This window comes from Nerophis lumbriciformis, linkage group LG09 (assembly GCF_033978685.3).
Source record: "Nerophis lumbriciformis linkage group LG09, RoL_Nlum_v2.1, whole genome shotgun sequence".
In the NCBI taxonomy this organism is placed as follows: Eukaryota; Metazoa; Chordata; class Actinopteri; order Syngnathiformes; family Syngnathidae; genus Nerophis; species Nerophis lumbriciformis.
This window is the reverse complement of record NC_084556.2, coordinates 38,214,560-38,230,780: the sequence shown is the minus strand read 5'-3', so window position 1 is coordinate 38,230,780 and position 16,221 is coordinate 38,214,560. Positions and strand designations below refer to the sequence as shown.

At 40.5% G+C, this 16,221-nt stretch overlaps 1 protein-coding gene across 1 annotated transcript in view; it reads right to left on the bottom strand.

Annotated features, from left to right (window-relative positions):
* Positions 1 to 9,288: 9,288 nt before the first annotated feature.
* The window catches only part of LOC133607328 (glucose-6-phosphate exchanger SLC37A4-like), a 32,142-nt gene continuing 25,209 nt past the window's right edge, over positions 9,289 to 16,221 (bottom strand). The window contains exons 8-10 of the mRNA XM_061961838.2: positions 13,683 to 13,748; positions 13,259 to 13,397; positions 9,289 to 13,182 (exon numbers count right to left, since the gene is read on the bottom strand). Of these exons, the coding sequence (XP_061817822.1) occupies positions 13,019 to 13,182; positions 13,259 to 13,397; positions 13,683 to 13,748 (369 nt within the window). The 3' untranslated portion in view covers positions 9,289 to 13,018. The remainder of the gene's footprint in view (positions 13,183 to 13,258; positions 13,398 to 13,682; positions 13,749 to 16,221) is intronic.

Below are 16,221 nucleotides of genomic sequence, written 5' to 3'. Positions count from 1 at the left end.
TATGCTGTTTTTTTTCCGAAAAATAAGGTAATTACCAATCCTGAGTAGTAGTGTTGAGCGTCAGTGAAATTGTGGGCTATACACACTAAAGCGGCCATAACTCGGATTTTGTTGACAATCCATTCCAAACTGAAAACTAGTGGAATTTGTCCTATAAGTAATCACGTAATCCAGGGGTGTCAAACTCATTTTAGCTCAAAGGCCCCATGAAGGAAAACGTTCTCACGTGGGCCGGACTGGTAAAATCATGGCATAATAACTTTAAAAAATTAAGATTATTTTCTTTGTCTCACTTTGGCCAAAAATAGAACAAGTACATTCTGAAAATGTAAACACTACAAATAATCATCTTGGCAAGACATTTGATGTAAATTGCAAACTGAGGAAAAAATTGGTGCAGTTTCAGGAACACAATGAAGTTAGACTTTGTCTCAGTGTTTTTACAAAGCCATTAAACTTTAAGCACTCCCTGTTTAGCATTCTAACGTTGACAGTTTATTAAAAATGTTTGGAAAAGAACCCGATTGTTTCCACAGACCGCCACCTTGGTGGAATCCGCACACTGCCACAACACGTTCATTTATCATCATTCAAAAATTACATGGTGTCAGTTATCAAAACGACACCGTAGCTTTGTGATGTGGCTTTTGTGAACAGAGCTTGGATTTAAGACCTCGTTTTGATTCTTCCACCTTCTGTAGCCTTTGTTCCGTGTCCATATTCTTGTTTTTGTCTTTGTGTTTCTTAGATGTTTCATAGTGCCTTCTTCAGTGACGTGCGGTGAGGTTCATGGCTGGTGAGGCACTGACTTCATCACAGTCAGATTTACAGACATGAACCCTAAAGAGTATCTTATTCACCATTTGATTGGCAGCAGTTAATGGGTTATGTTTAAAAGCTCATACCAGCATTTTTCCCTGCTTGGCACTCAGCATCAAGGGTTGGAATTGGGGGTTAAATCACCAAAAATGATTCCCGGGCATGGCGCCGCTGCTGCCCACTGCTCCCCTCACCTCCCAGGGGGTGATCAAGGGGATGGGTCAAATGCAGAGGACACATTTCACCACACCTAGTGTGTGTGTGACAATCATTGTTACTTTAACTTTACACATACAAACTGTAGCACACAAAAAAGCACATTTAATAAAAAAAAACGTTATTATGGTCTTACCTTTACTTATAAATGAAGTCCATGCGCAGCTCCTTTTGAACAAAAGCATCGATAACTTGTTTATAGAAGTCTTCCTTATCTTTCTTCAGTTTTAAAAGTCTCTCTGTCTCGATGGAGATCTTCCTTTAAGTATTACCTCCTGTTTCGATTGAAAGTCCAGTTTAGAAAACTGTTTTATTTTAGATATGTAATCCTCCATGTTAAACGTCCAGGCGAGAGGAAAAAATAAACGATCGCTGCTAACTGTTGCTGCTTGTTGTCACTTCTTCTGCAGCCGAGTAGTCGCAAGAATGATCTCTGGGATCACTAGCGCCCTCTACCACCAGGAGGCGGGATTATTGCGAGCCTCACACAGTGCGTTTTCGCAGCAATTGTATGATTGCTCAGCACAAGAAATACGTTACACACATACAGTTGACAAAATACACTGTACATTATATACCTCAGCTAACTAAACTATGGAAATGTATAATATAATTCATATAGCAATACGGTCCCACTGCACAGCAGGCCAGCAGTTAGCCGAGTCATTGCGCAATCCATGTTGAGGCACAACTGAGTGACGTGCCTCAACTGGCTGCTGACTCACCGCAAGTCTCTTCTCAGTATTTGAACGGCAAATGTGAAAATTCAGTGATTTTGAATAAAAATAATCTAAAACTGGTGAAGTTAAATGGAAAATAACTTTATAGTATAATCACTGGATACATATAACAATTTTTTTTTCTTTTCTTTCCATGATGGCACGTGAGGCCCCGCCTCACCTGCCTCCCCTGACTGCACGTCACTGGCCTTCTTAAATTATATTGTAATCTTTCTCCACGCAAAAGACACACAGGTTTGCCTTGTACCTCCGTGAACATGTACTCTGCCTTGAAACCCCCTGTTCTCACCGTCCACCTTCTGTTTAGCCATTATTGGGGGGGGGGTTGCCGAAACTTGACATCTGCCCTGAATGCTGACGAATAATGAAGCCGAGGCCCACTTGCGGAGCTACGGTGAGTTCGAGGGCTACCGTTGCATTGTGGATAATGGAGTATTGGTGCATGCAAAACAGCAGCAGGCGGCTGTGGCCTGTGGGCCGGTTCTAATACTAATAGATAGCCATATAATTCATTCGACTTGACTTTGACACTTAGGACGTAATCAATTGGTCCCTTAAAAAAAAAGCACAGCACATTTTATATGGTACGTCAAGGTCAGGCGCCGGGTTGAAAATAATGTGTGTCAATTAAATACTTTCTGGCTAAATGTATTTGTCCTTTTAATTTTAACCAAAAAATACAGATTAGAAATGGGTATCTTTGGTCACCTGACAAATGGATTCCGATTCTTGGAACGATAATACAATTCAGAATCGATTCTCATAATATATTTGATAGATAAATTACAACAAGACCTTTTTCAAATGGTAGAGGTTACAAAAGCTCCTCTTGGCTATTGACATACAAGTTGTGCAGAGTTAGTCTAAATTAAACTTTTGTTTTTTACAAAAATCACAGAATATTAATCAATCGGATGAAAGAAAATGGAGCAACTCCAACCCAATCCCAGCTTTACATTACAGAGGACATACATTTACACAGCAATTGAGAAGACATACAAATAACACTTAATAAATACAACAGTAAAAAAGTGAACACTAAAAATATATTAAAGCAACAGTATCAATAATAGTTGGTCAATATTTTTTGTCCCAAAAATTGATTTAATTTTTTTATTTTTATTATAATTGTTTCTCGAATATTGTAAATCGATTTGGCATCGGAATAAATAAAAATTGTGATTTGAATGTGAATCAATTTTTTGGAGCACCCCTACTGCGTATGTCTTATAAAGTCTAGTATTATCTGTGCACAATATATTCCAATAATGTGTTTTTGGTTATCAAAATTCCATTCATCCATTTTCTACCGCTTATTCTCTTCGGGGTTGCGGGGGGCGCTGGAGCCTATCTCAGCTACAATCGGGCGGAAGGCGGGGTACACCCTGGACAAGTCGCCGGCTCATCACAGGGCCAACACAGATAGACAGTCAACATTCACACTCACATTCACACACTAGGGCCAATTTAGTGTTGCCAATCAACCTATCCCCAGGTGCATGTCTTTGGAGGTGGGAGGAAGCCGGAGTACCCGGAGGAAACCCACGCAGTCACGGGGAGGACATGCAAACTCCACACAGAGAGATCCAGAGCGTAGGATCGAACCCAGGACCTTCGTATTGTGAGGCAGACGCACTAATCCCTCTTCCACCGTGCTTAAATACAGTACATAAATATCTGCTGGTCAAGTTGACTTACCATTTCAAAGTAAGATATCCATCAAGTCTGGTGAGGTACAGTACAGTTATATGGTTCTGCAAAACAAAAAGTCACAACTTTCTTATTTAAAATTGAAGTGGAACTGCACTTTTTTGGAATTTTGCCTATCATTTACAATCCTTATGTAAGTCAAGAACACACATGTCTTTCTTTTTTTTATACATTCTAACTTGTAAATAGACGCTAGCAAAAGTCAGCTAACAATGGAGCAAGCAAGAGTCGCTCTATTCTGCCTATAAAGCGTTCTAAAAAACCTCAATCAACACTTTATATACATGCTGTAAGTATATATGTAATGTAGTAACAAGCACATTCATAATAACATCATATTTACATATTTTACTCATTTTAAGCATACAGTTCATTTCACAGACAAATCACAATGTTTGCTTCTCCCTTTAACAACAAACACTAAGCATCATGCAGCAGTACTGCTAAGGGCTCAACAAGAAACCCAAACTACGAATATAATAAAACACTTACTGTACAATGTCTGCTCTCAGTGGGATGTCGACTGATGGGATGTTCATATCTTCCTGTTTAGATACATAATTTTGTGTCTTTCTTGCCATCTTTGGTTTTAAATTGAATGTCAAAGTTGACCAACTTCTCGGTTTACGTCCTCAACCTCCTATCCAAGTGAGAGCCATGATTTATAATCTATAAATAACTTTCACCAACTCCGAGGCGATGGAGCAGTTCACCGGCTCAGTATGTCAATCGCAGCATAAGCCAGTTGGAAGTATGCTAGCTGTTCCACAATTAGCATGTTAATGTTAACATTTTGTCATTTTACACTACCCTTTTAGCAAATGTTGGACATTTTAACTTAATAACCATGGATATTGTTACTTGGCGCCATCTTGGACGTATTAGCATGCAAACTTTCAATGCTAGCATTTTAGCTCTATGTTTTAACCTAATAATCATGGATTTTGTTAGTTGGCGCCATCCTATAAGTATGCTAGCTGTTCACCTATTAGCTTATGTTAATGTTAACTTGCTATAATTTTATAGCACCATTGTAGCTCATTTTGTATATATTAATCTAATAATCATGGATTTCGTTACTTGGCGGCATCTTACACGTATACTGGCTGTTCCCCTGTTAGCGTGCTAATCTTGACATGTTAACATCAGCATGTGAATGTTAGCATGTTAACGTTAGCACGTTTTATATCTGCATTTTTGCTAATTATATACATGATTTTGTTACTCGGCACCATCTTGGAAGTATGCTAGCTGTTCAACAATTAGCATGTTAATATTAACATGTTATCATTATACACTACCATTTTAGCTAATTTTGTACATTTTAACTTAATAACCATTGGTATTGTTACTTGGCGCCATCTTGGACGTATTAGCATGCTGATGTTGGTATGTTAATGTTTGCATGCAAACTTTCAATGCTAGCCTTTTAGCTGATTTTGTATGTTTTAACCTAACAATCATGGTTTGTGTTAGTTGGCACCATCCTATAAGTATGCTAGCTGTTCACTTATTAGCTTATATTAATATTAGCTTGCTATAATTGTATATCACCATTGTAGCTAATTTTGTATATTTTAACCTAATAATCATGGATTTCGTTACTTGGCGGCATCTTAGACGTATACTAGCTGTTAGCATGCTAATGTTGACATGTTAACGTCAGCATGCGAATGTTAGTATGTTAACGTGAGCATATTTGATATCCGCATTTTTGCCAATTATATACAATTTTAATTTAACATTCATGATTTTGTTACTTGGTGCCATCCTATAAGTATGCTAACTGTTCACCTATTATTTTATGTTAATGTTAGCTTGTTATTATATCACCATTGTAGCTCATTTTGTATATTTTAACCTAATAATCATAGATTTTGTTACTTGGCAGCATCTTAGACGTATACTAGCTGTTCCCCTGTTAGCATGCTAATGTTGACATGTTAACGTCAGCATGCGAATGTTAGCATGTTATCGCGAGCACATTTTATATCCGCATTTTAGCTAATTATGTACCATTTTAATTTAATATTCATGATTTTGTTACTTGGTGCCATCTTCAAAGTATGCTAGCTGTTCCCCTGTTAGCATGCTAAAGTTAACATGCATTAGTTACCAAGCTATAAGATATTTATGTCTAGGTCCAGGATTACTGCAATCATAATAGTCTGACTACCAAATATCAACATGCTTACTGGGTACTATCAGAACCCTACAACACAGAGCTGATAATGTTCCTACCAACCCAAAGGCCAAAGAGAAAGAGCATAGGCATTTGAGGGAAGCCCTCAAAACCTGTGGTAACCCCAGCTGGTCGTTTGTGAAAAGTGACTGACGCAAAAATATTGTCATTCCATATGTATCAGGGTTACCTGCGAAACTGAGAAGAATTATTAACCAACACAACATCTCTGTACACTTCAAACCAGGCAACACCTTGAGACAGAGACTGGTGCATCCTAAAGACCAGACACCCCACACCCACAAAAACAATATAGTGTATGCTATCCAGTGTAATGAACAAAACAAACACATGGCACGGTATAGACGGGCAAACTCTTCAGGCCAAGACTCAGCTGTCTACCTGCACCTCAGGGAGAACCAGCAGTCTTTTGAGAAGAAAACTGTACAGATTCTGGACAGGGAGGACGGATGGTACCAAAAAGGAGTGAGGGAAGCCATCTGTGTCAAGGTTGAAAAACCATCCCTGAACAGAGGAGGTGGTCTGCAACACCACCTGTCTCCCACATACAACACTGTCCTTTCAACCATTCCTAAAATACTCTGCAATTTAGCCTCCAACAAATAACAGGAGTTAGAAACAGAAAGTGACCAGAAGGCCATTTGTTTACAACTGAATGTAATGCTAATGTGGATGATTCCGACTATTTTGGACTGGTAGTAGTCGATCCACAGCGATCGTTTTGCCACACAATACCTCAATGCTAACGAGGGGGAATTACACTTCAATGACTGTCGTTGACTTTGACGGTTAGGATCGCTCGTTTGCATCAAAACTGTTGTTTTTCTCACTACGATAGGGCGAAACCATCCTTGCCCAGGCACACTCTCCTGGTTTTGGAGTATGAATATTTGGGTTTTGCCACCAGCCGCTAGACTAGAACTGGCTAATCTAAGTCTAAGATGGTTACTTTTTAAGTCATTTTCCCAACACTGTTTAATGGAACAAACCAGAAGTTAGCCAGGCTAAATATAGTCAGGCTAACAGGAAATTAACCAGACTACCAGGAAGTTAGAGCCAAGCTACAATAGAATAACATGCTTATTTCCCCCCTTTGTCTTATGTTAATTTGTGCTGTCTTTTATTTATCAAATTTTGTGATATTCAGATTTTAGTTCATGCAAAACACTTAATTATGTTATGTTTGTATGTGTCAGGCTTGTCCCTGACAGTTTGACTATGTTTTAGTTTTTTCTCTGTTTGTCTTAGTTTCCTGTCAGCGCTTTTATTTTGTCTTCATTTCCTGAGTGTCTCCCTGAGTGCTGCTTCCCCTCAGCTGTGGCTGATTGGCACCTGGCCACACCTGGTGTCAATCAGCCAGCTACTATTTAAACCTGCCTTCTCCTCCAGTCATTGCTGGATCATTGTCGTTACTACCTGTCGTGTCGTTGTTTGCTGTATGCTGTCGTTAAGCTATTCCCTGGATCCTGACTCCTGTTCCTGCTTTCTGGTTCGTGTTTTCATTTTCTTATTTTTGAACATTAAAAACATGTTTTATTGTACCAAGCCTGCTGCCATCTCTGCATCTTGGGGTTCGTCAACTACAAACTCTGACATAATGATCCAGCCTGTTAACACGTTCCCCGCGGAGATTTCCATGGCGGAGAGGCTTAACAAAGCATTAGAATTAATGGCTAAATTGAAGAGGAGTTCGGCCGCATTTCAAGCCCTCTCCCACCCATCCCTTTCGTCTGTGGGCCTGTCTGGGGACGTCTGGGATCCGTCCCTTGAGGGGGAGGCTAGGAGTGGCTGTGCAGCTGGGGAGGCACAGCTACTCCTCACCCCAGTGGGTCTGCAACAGACGGCGCCATCCTCTTCGGTGGACCAGCAGACGCCACCATGCAGTCCGGTGGGCCAGCAGACGCCACCATGCACTCCGGTGGGTCTGCAACCTACGACGCCACCATGCACTCCGGTGGGTCTGCAACCTACGACGCCACCATGCAGTCCGGTGGGCCGGCAGACGCCACCATGCAGTCCGGTGGGCCGGCAGACGCCACCATGCAGTCCGGTGGGCCGGCAGACGCCACCATGCAGTCCGGTGGGCCGGCAGACGCCACCATGCAGTCCGGTGGGCCGGCAGACGCCACCATGCAGTCCGGTGGGCCGGCAGACGCCACCATGCAGTCCGGTGGGCCGGCAGACGCCACCATGCAGTCCGGTGGGCCGGCAGACGCCACCATGCACTCCGGTGGGTCTACAACCAACGGCGCCACCATCCTCCTCTCCGGTGGGCCAGCAGCAGACGGCGCCACCATCCTCCTCTCCGGTGGGCCAGCAGCAAACGGCGCCACCATCCTCCTCTCCGGTGGGCCAGCAGCAGACGGCGCCACCATCCTCCTCTCCGGTGGGCCAGCAGCAGAGGGCGCCACCATCCTCTTCTCCGGTGGGCCAGCAGCAGAGGGCGCCACCATCCTCTTCTCCGGTGGGCCAGCAGCAGAGGGCGCCACCATCCTCTTCTCCGGTGGGCCAGCAGCAGAGGGCGCCACCATCCTCTTCTCCGGTGGGCCAGCAGCAGAGGGCGCCACCATCCTCTTCTCCGGTGGGCCAGCAGCAGAGGGCGCCACCATCCTCTTCTCCGGTGGGCCAGCAGCAGAGGGCGCCACCATCCTCTTCTCCGGTGGGCCAGCAGCAGAGGGCGCCACCATCCTCCTCTCCGGTGAGCCAACAGACGCCGCCACCATGCACTCCGGTGGGCCAGCAGAGGGCGCCACCGCCATCCTCCCCGGTGGGCCAGCAGAGGGCGCCACCGCCATCCTCCCCGGTGGGCCAGCAGAGGGCGCCACCGCCATCCTCCCCGGTGGGCCAGCAGAGGGCGCCACCGCCATCTTCTCCGGTGGGCCAGCAGAGGGCGCCACCATCGTCTCCGGTGGGTCCTCCCATGCCGGCGGTCGAGCCGCCTCGCCAATTGCGGCGGCGTTCAACTCGCCGTCGCCACCTAACTCTTCCCCGCTGGTTGCGGGGACACTTGGCCTGGTGGCCCACCTCCTTGTCCTCCCTCCACCCTCCCGTGACTTTGGACTGTTTTTTGGGGGGGGTGTTCCTAGAACGTCTGGTATCCGTTATAGGAAGGGGGGCTACTGTCAGGCTTGTCCCTGACAGTTTGACTATGTTTTAGTTTTTTCTCTGTTTGTCTTAGTTTCCTGTCAGCGCTTTTATTTTGTCTTCATTTCCTGAGTGTCTCCCTGAGTGCTGCTTCCCCTCAGCTGTGGCTGATTGGCACCTGGCCACACCTGGTGTCAATCAGCCAGCTACTATTTAAACCTGCCTTCTCCTCCAGTCATTGCTGGATCATTGTCGTTACTACCTGTCGTGTCGTTGTTTGCTGTATGCTGTCGTTAAGCTATTCCCTGGATCCTGGATCCTGACTCCTGTTCCTGCTTCCTGTTTTCTGGTTCGTGTTTTCATTTTCTTATTTTTGAACATTAAAAACATGTTTTATTGTACCAAGCCTGCTGCCATCTCTGCATCTTGGGGTTCGTCAACTACAAACTCTGACAGTATGTATACTAATAAAAGAAGAAAAACACAAAGATAGTCAAGCTAACGGAGAGTGAACTGTAGAATTTTGAGGACAAAAATGAATTTATTCAATTTTGGAATGAGGCTGTAATATACCAAAATGTCAAAGTGAAGCACTTTAATACTTTCCGGATGCACTGTATGCTCGTCAGGCTAACAGGAAGTTAGCAAGGCTACCAGGGGTCGCAGACCTGAGGGATATCCATCTTTAAAGACGGATGCCAAAAATAAATTTGGCGGAATGAATAGGTACATTTTTCTTTTTGCTTTTGAGAAACACGGAGAACGGAAAAATCTAAAGGTCTATGATACTGTCAAATATTACATCTTAAGTCTTTAAAGATGGATACTCTGTCAATGTGTAGTATATATGTCTATTTCTGCTTGTGTTTGAGTGGTGTTTCCACTACTAGACAAGATGAAACGAGTGTAGTGGATAATAAGGAACAATAAGATTGTCTTTTAATATTGGTGCTATTTTAGGTATTATTTTGAATAAGCACACAACCACAATAGTTAGGCACTGATGTCAATTGGTAGTTTTAAATCAAAGACAATAGCCCCTTCTGTGTCCAAAAATACACAATTTAAATTTTAAAAGCACTTTGTATTGATATTTTTATTGGGACTAAAACATAAATCTTACATGACCTTAAATCAATGCTAAATAGGCACTGAGTGGATTCCCATTAATAATTGACAAAAGTCACAGGTTTTAAAAAATGTCCAGTATTATGTCCTTTGTATCCTACAACAGTAGTATTACAATAGTACATACAATAGTACAGTATAGCCATAATTGACAGTCAATCTCTTAAAAAACAATGTTTTTAAAAATCTGAATCCATACAGCCAACAGTGTGTGATGAATGCCTTAATAATAATGAGCATGTTTGTCATCATAATGAGCAAATATGTGCAAATATATTTTAGACAACTATTCCAAAATACAAACACCCCATCAGTACACATTCAATACGGAAAATAAGGTTAACCTGCAGTCAATGTCTTTGTTTTTGGCATACACCTTTAGCATTTAAAATACTAGTATCAGAAATTGGCGTAAGCATTAAAATAGATCATATTGTGTGCCTGTGTGGTTGAACAGGAAGTAAGAACATGTTGAAAACTATATTTGATACATTGGTATCAAACAGTAATGACTTTGGCACCTCAGTTTTTTTACGATTCATTTTTAGCACTTCATTTTTGGCAAAACATTGCACACTGACTTTAGCAGCTGAATTTGTTTGTGTTTGAATCTTGTACGCTGATTTTTTTAAGTCAAATTATGCTGACAACATACCTGCCAACTACTCCGGTTTTCCCGTAATTAGTACGGTTTTCATCAACCTATTCCGGGTTACGATTGCAGTGATAAAAAATACGGTTTTTCATTAATTAAAAAAAAATATTTTTTAAAAATGCGCGAGGTTATTTATAGCACCGCTGCCAAGCACGAGGCATTGTTTCCAAACGAGCGAACGATCATGGAATCAGCCGGAGAAAATTTGCAAACGAGTCTTAAACCGAAAAGAAAACTGCAGTCATTCCGTGAAGAATATTCAAAAGCCTATCCGGGAATAATTATCCGTTCCAAAAAGGGTGAAAACTACGCGAATTGCACCTTGTGCAGACAAGATTTTTCGATCGGACACGGAGGAATTAGCGATGTAAAAGACCACCTTGGGACAAAAGAACACAAGTCTAATGCCGTTGCTAGCGATACAAGTGGAAAACTTTCAACGTTTTTCGGATTTTAGCCACAAAAAGGTAATGACACTAATGTTATCTATTGGAATTGTTTAGTACTGTTATACTGTTAAAAGTGTTTATACTATTTATGCTTTCAAGTCCAAGTTGAAGAAATCTTGTTAAATGTTGACAGCATAACTACCAAAATACAGAAGTATGTCCTTAATATTTTTGCAGTGCTATTTCTGTTGAAAAGTTAAAATGATTACATTAGAGATGTGATGTGCCACTTTTCAAGTGTCTGATGGCTTAAATTAATTTTCATTAATTTTTCATATTTTGAATTCTTTTGAAAGGCTTACAAAAAAACTACATTTGAATTGTAATTCCATGCTATTGACAGGACTATTAATTTTAATGAAGTTAGCTTACCATGTTTACAGTATGATAATTGTGATAGAAATGTGAATTTTAGGCACAGAATATTTTTTACAATTGAACAAGGCAGTAGATTATACAAGCTTGGACAGAAAGTTAATAATGACACCAATTTTTTTTTTAATGGAATTGTTTAGTACTGTTTTACCATTTGTTTACTGTAAAAAGTGTTTATACTGTTTATACTTTAAATTAACAAATTGAAGTCTTGTGAAAGGTTGACAGGATAACTGGCATTAACTGTCAAAATAATTTCAAACTATTGAAGTTAGTTTACAGAATAAACATGTCAATCAACCCATATGATTTTTGCTGTAATATTTTTGTTTTGAAAAGTCACTGTGACTGATAGAAAAGTGATGGTTTTAGCAACATTTTAACCTGTCTGAATGCTAATAATCATTTTGCGTCGGGGGGAGAAGCCCCCCTGAACCCCCCACCAGGACTTTGTCCTGGACCTACCGGGGCCTGCGGCCCCTGGACCCTGGCTACTAGGTTTTTCTGATTTCAAAAGTTGGCAGGTATGTGACAATTCTATTGATTATAATTTGTAAGCAAAATTTGTGTTTTAAAATTCAGTGTGTAAAATTTCAGCTCAGAAATATTCGACCTGTGTCATGTGACTTCAAACGTGACACCTTATTGGCTGGTTCTAAGGCAAGCTCGATTGCTTCAGTCTTCATTTGCCGGAAGTGAGTTTTGAAGCGATAAATATTTCTGCACCAAATTTTTTTCCACAGAATTTTAACAAACTGAATATTCAAACACAATTTTTCTCTCAAATTTTTATTGAGTGAAATTGTCAGCATCATTTGATGTAAAAAAAAAATACAAATAAAAATCCGTTCACAAAATTCATATGCAAAAAATTGTGTTTTATAAAATCAGTGTCAAAAAAAGCTTTTGTAATAAAGACACAAATGTACCTCCATAAATTAACATGAAATTATGCTGACAATTTTACAGAATACAAATGTGTAAGCAAATGCATGTGTTTAAACATTCAGTTTGTTAAAATGCAGTGTTTTAATATTCAGTTCTCAAAATTAAAACGCGAAAAAATTCAGTTACATAAATTCAGTGTAAAAAAGAAGCTTTGGTAATAAATACATACATTAACCTCCATAAAAGTGGGTCTTGCGTTTTGAAGCAACATTTTTGTCTGCACTGAATTTTTATACATTGTATTTTAAGGACAAAAATGAACCTACATATATTACTGCCTATCATTCTGCGGAATCATGTGCCTAAACAAAGAATCCCACGCATCGGTGATTCGGTCTCAGTACTACAAAACAAGCCACCATGTCAGCATTTTGATAAAGAAGGTGACAAACACTAATAAATTCAATAAAGAAAGTAACATCTTCCATGTTAAATGTTCATTTAGCCATTGTATTTATCAATTATATGTATTTTGTATTGCTTTCTGTATGTACGTTTGTAAATAAATATTTTTGTATGGGGGGGTAAACTTACAAAATCAGCAGGCGGTCAAATTCTTAGTTTTCACATTCTAAGCAACTAAATAAATTAACCCTGAGTTCAATGTGCACTAGGAGATTTGATGTGGCGTTTATGTGCATTATGATGTACGCAGCACCGTTACCGTGAGTAACAACATTAACAGTGTACTTTATTCCATCTTCTCTCTTCTTCCCATCTTGGTGCGCATGTTGCGAACCAGGAAGAACAAAACGGTTGTGACAGCCATTAAGACCTCGGCGACCCAGAACGCCATGTCCCAGCTGTGTTGTTTGGCTACAGTGCTAAAGGGAAGGCCGGCAACAAAAGCCCCCACTGTAATAAAAAGAAAGCTGGGTCAGTGGTATGAATGCGGCATAGACGCTACTAATGCGCTCGGAGATGCTCGTACCGTTAGCCATCAGAGCTACGATAGCGTGGGAGGTTCCGCAAAAGTTGGGGGGCGCACATTCGCTTGCAATCACACCGAACAGAGCGATTGGTCCGTAGGAGGAAAATCCAAACATGGCACCGAGAAAGAGAATCCAGATCTGTAATGAGGAAAACAAGTTATTGAGTATGTACTATAAGTACGGTAGTAGAAATGTAACTGTCAGGCTCAGATGCAGTACACAGCACACGGCGTGCAGGTAAAAGTACATTTATAGCAACAGGAAGCAGGGAAATGCTAACAAACCATTCTTTACAATCAAACAGCATCAAGAGGCAGGTGACACTTGACTATAATTCCTCTTGATTAGCGATCAGGGACAGGTGAGTCCACTGATCGCCAATCAAGAGCAGGTGAGGTAAACAGGCGCAATCCTGACAGTTACCTCTCTTTCAGAGACACCGAGGAGCACAGACACAGGATGGAGGACTTGGACCCAAAGAGGAGCCTCCTGAGGGAAGTAAAAGACGTCAATGTAGGTTATTCTGTTGGTTGTGTACTCAACATTGTTGCCCATATTTGGTAGACACACACACACACCACAACACTAGGTAGAGCTAGGGATGTAACATTTTATATAACACTTATCAGTATTGTCGTGGTATTGTTGAAAGTGCTCAAAAATAAGTATACACATTGAAATCTTTTAACAAAGTTATTTTTTTGAATAACGAAAATAAATACACTAGTTAGAAAACCCACTAACTTTGTGTTTCTTATGCTTCCCTGGTAGTGTTTTAGTCTTAGTATTTTATCTGTTTTAATGGAAAAGCTTTTATTTGTTTAAAATATTGGTTTGTACTGTAACACTTTAAAAATAAAGTATATTATTATAATCTATTATTTCTGGTGGGCATTGTGGCGTCCTACTCTGTTCAGCGGTCCCTGAATGTACCGCAAAAACACCCCCGCCTCGTATTGCTCGGAGTACAGAACGATCACTACGTTCCAAAAGAGCCCAGCTTGTAGGTTCAATGTGCACAATTGAATATCTTAGTTGCTCAGACAGCAATGGGTTCATAAGTTTAGATTGGGGTATGTCATGGGGAAAGACGTTCATGTCTCTTGTTTTCATGTGAGCATTCTAGCGAGCTGGCGCTTGTCAGTCCGTGAGTTTATCAAAGTGCAGTTATCAATCACAGTTTTTCGATCGTTTTAATTAAAACAGTAATACTAAACGTCGGGAGTTTTACAGCCGATATCATTAATATTGTTTTTCATTACATCCCCCAGGTACAGTACACAAAAGGGACGTCAATCTTACTACAACTCACAATTCCGATTTTTGGGGTGAGAATTCAATCAGAATCTATTCTCGATTCGACACAATTTTCGATATTATTTGGTATACAGAATATAATAAAACATGTTAAAAACAGCTTACAGGTTAGAAAATCTCCTTTTGGCTACTGATGTACAGTATTGTACCTGTTAGCGAGGAGATGACCTAAAAAATATTTTTAAATATAGGTTATTGAAATATTTGAATTGATGCAGAATTGTTCAAATAAAAAAGAAATGCAATTCCTATGTGAATACATTTTTCAGGCACCCCAATTACACACTGTATTGATGACTTTACATTATCATTCATTTTCTGTACCGCTTGTCCTCATTAAGGTCACATATACAGAACCTTTCATACTCACATTCATACCAATAACAAGAGGGCGGTACCTCTATTTTTGTACGACCCACTTTTCGCATGATTCTGTTGTCCATGAAAATGTTCACCCTAGCTTACCTTGGTTATTGTATGCCGTCTTGGCCAAATGTACAGACTACAGTTGTCCCTTGCTACATCGCGCTTCAAATATTGCGGCTTCACTACATCGCAGGTTTAACAAAAACAAAAAGAAAATCATTCTACATGTTTTTGGCCTAAATTAAATGTTTTATTAATGTCTTATATGTATTACAGTGCAGTATTTGTATAATTTTATATTATATTGTGGCAATTGATAACGGTATTCACCAAGCAGGACTTCCGTTTATGGGTCAAATGTAAACAATGTTAACAACAAAAAGTTGGAAATCTTGGCGGTGTTGACTAACTTTAGGCAGAACAACTTTTTGATGCACTTCATAAAAAGAGAACAGCGGGACGTAGCATTGGACATTCGGCGCGGCACTTCAGATAACCGAGACTGTTATCAGCTAATAACATGTTCGGGCAAAGGGGAAATGAACTCTCTAGATTCACAATGCACTTCATCCTCGACATCAATCACATATCTTTGGCGTGAGCTATGTGGATGAGCGATGTGGAATGATAACCCAGGACAGGCATTGCCAACAAGACAGAATGCTGACAAGTAACAACAAAGCTAATATTTCTAGCAGCGACCAGGTTTTTGAAAAACAATTTACACCCATCTCCTAAGCATTTGAAGCCCAGTTCCAAATTACAAACCCCGTTTCCATATGAGTTGGGAAATTGTGTTAGATGTAAATATAAACGGAATACAATGATTTGCAAATCCTTTACAACCCATATTCAATTGAATGCACTACAAAGACAAGATATTTGATGTTCAAACTCATAAACTTTATTTTTTTTGGCAAATAATAATTAACTTAGAATTTCATGGCTGCAACATGTGCCAAAGTAGTTGGGAAAAGGCATGTTCACCACTGTGTTACATGGCCTTTCCTTTTAACAACACTCAGTAAACGTTTGGGAACTAAGGAGACACATTTTTTAAGCTTCTCGGGTGGAATTCTTTCCCATTCTTGCTTGATGTACAGCTTAAGTTGTTCAACAGTCCGGGGGTCTCCGTTGTGGTATTTTAGCCTTCATAATGCGCCACACATTTTTAATAGGAGACAGGTCTGGACTACAGGCAGGCCAGTCTAGTACCCGCACTCTTTTACTATGAAGCCACGTTGATGTAACACGTGGCTTGGCATTGTCTTGCTGAAAT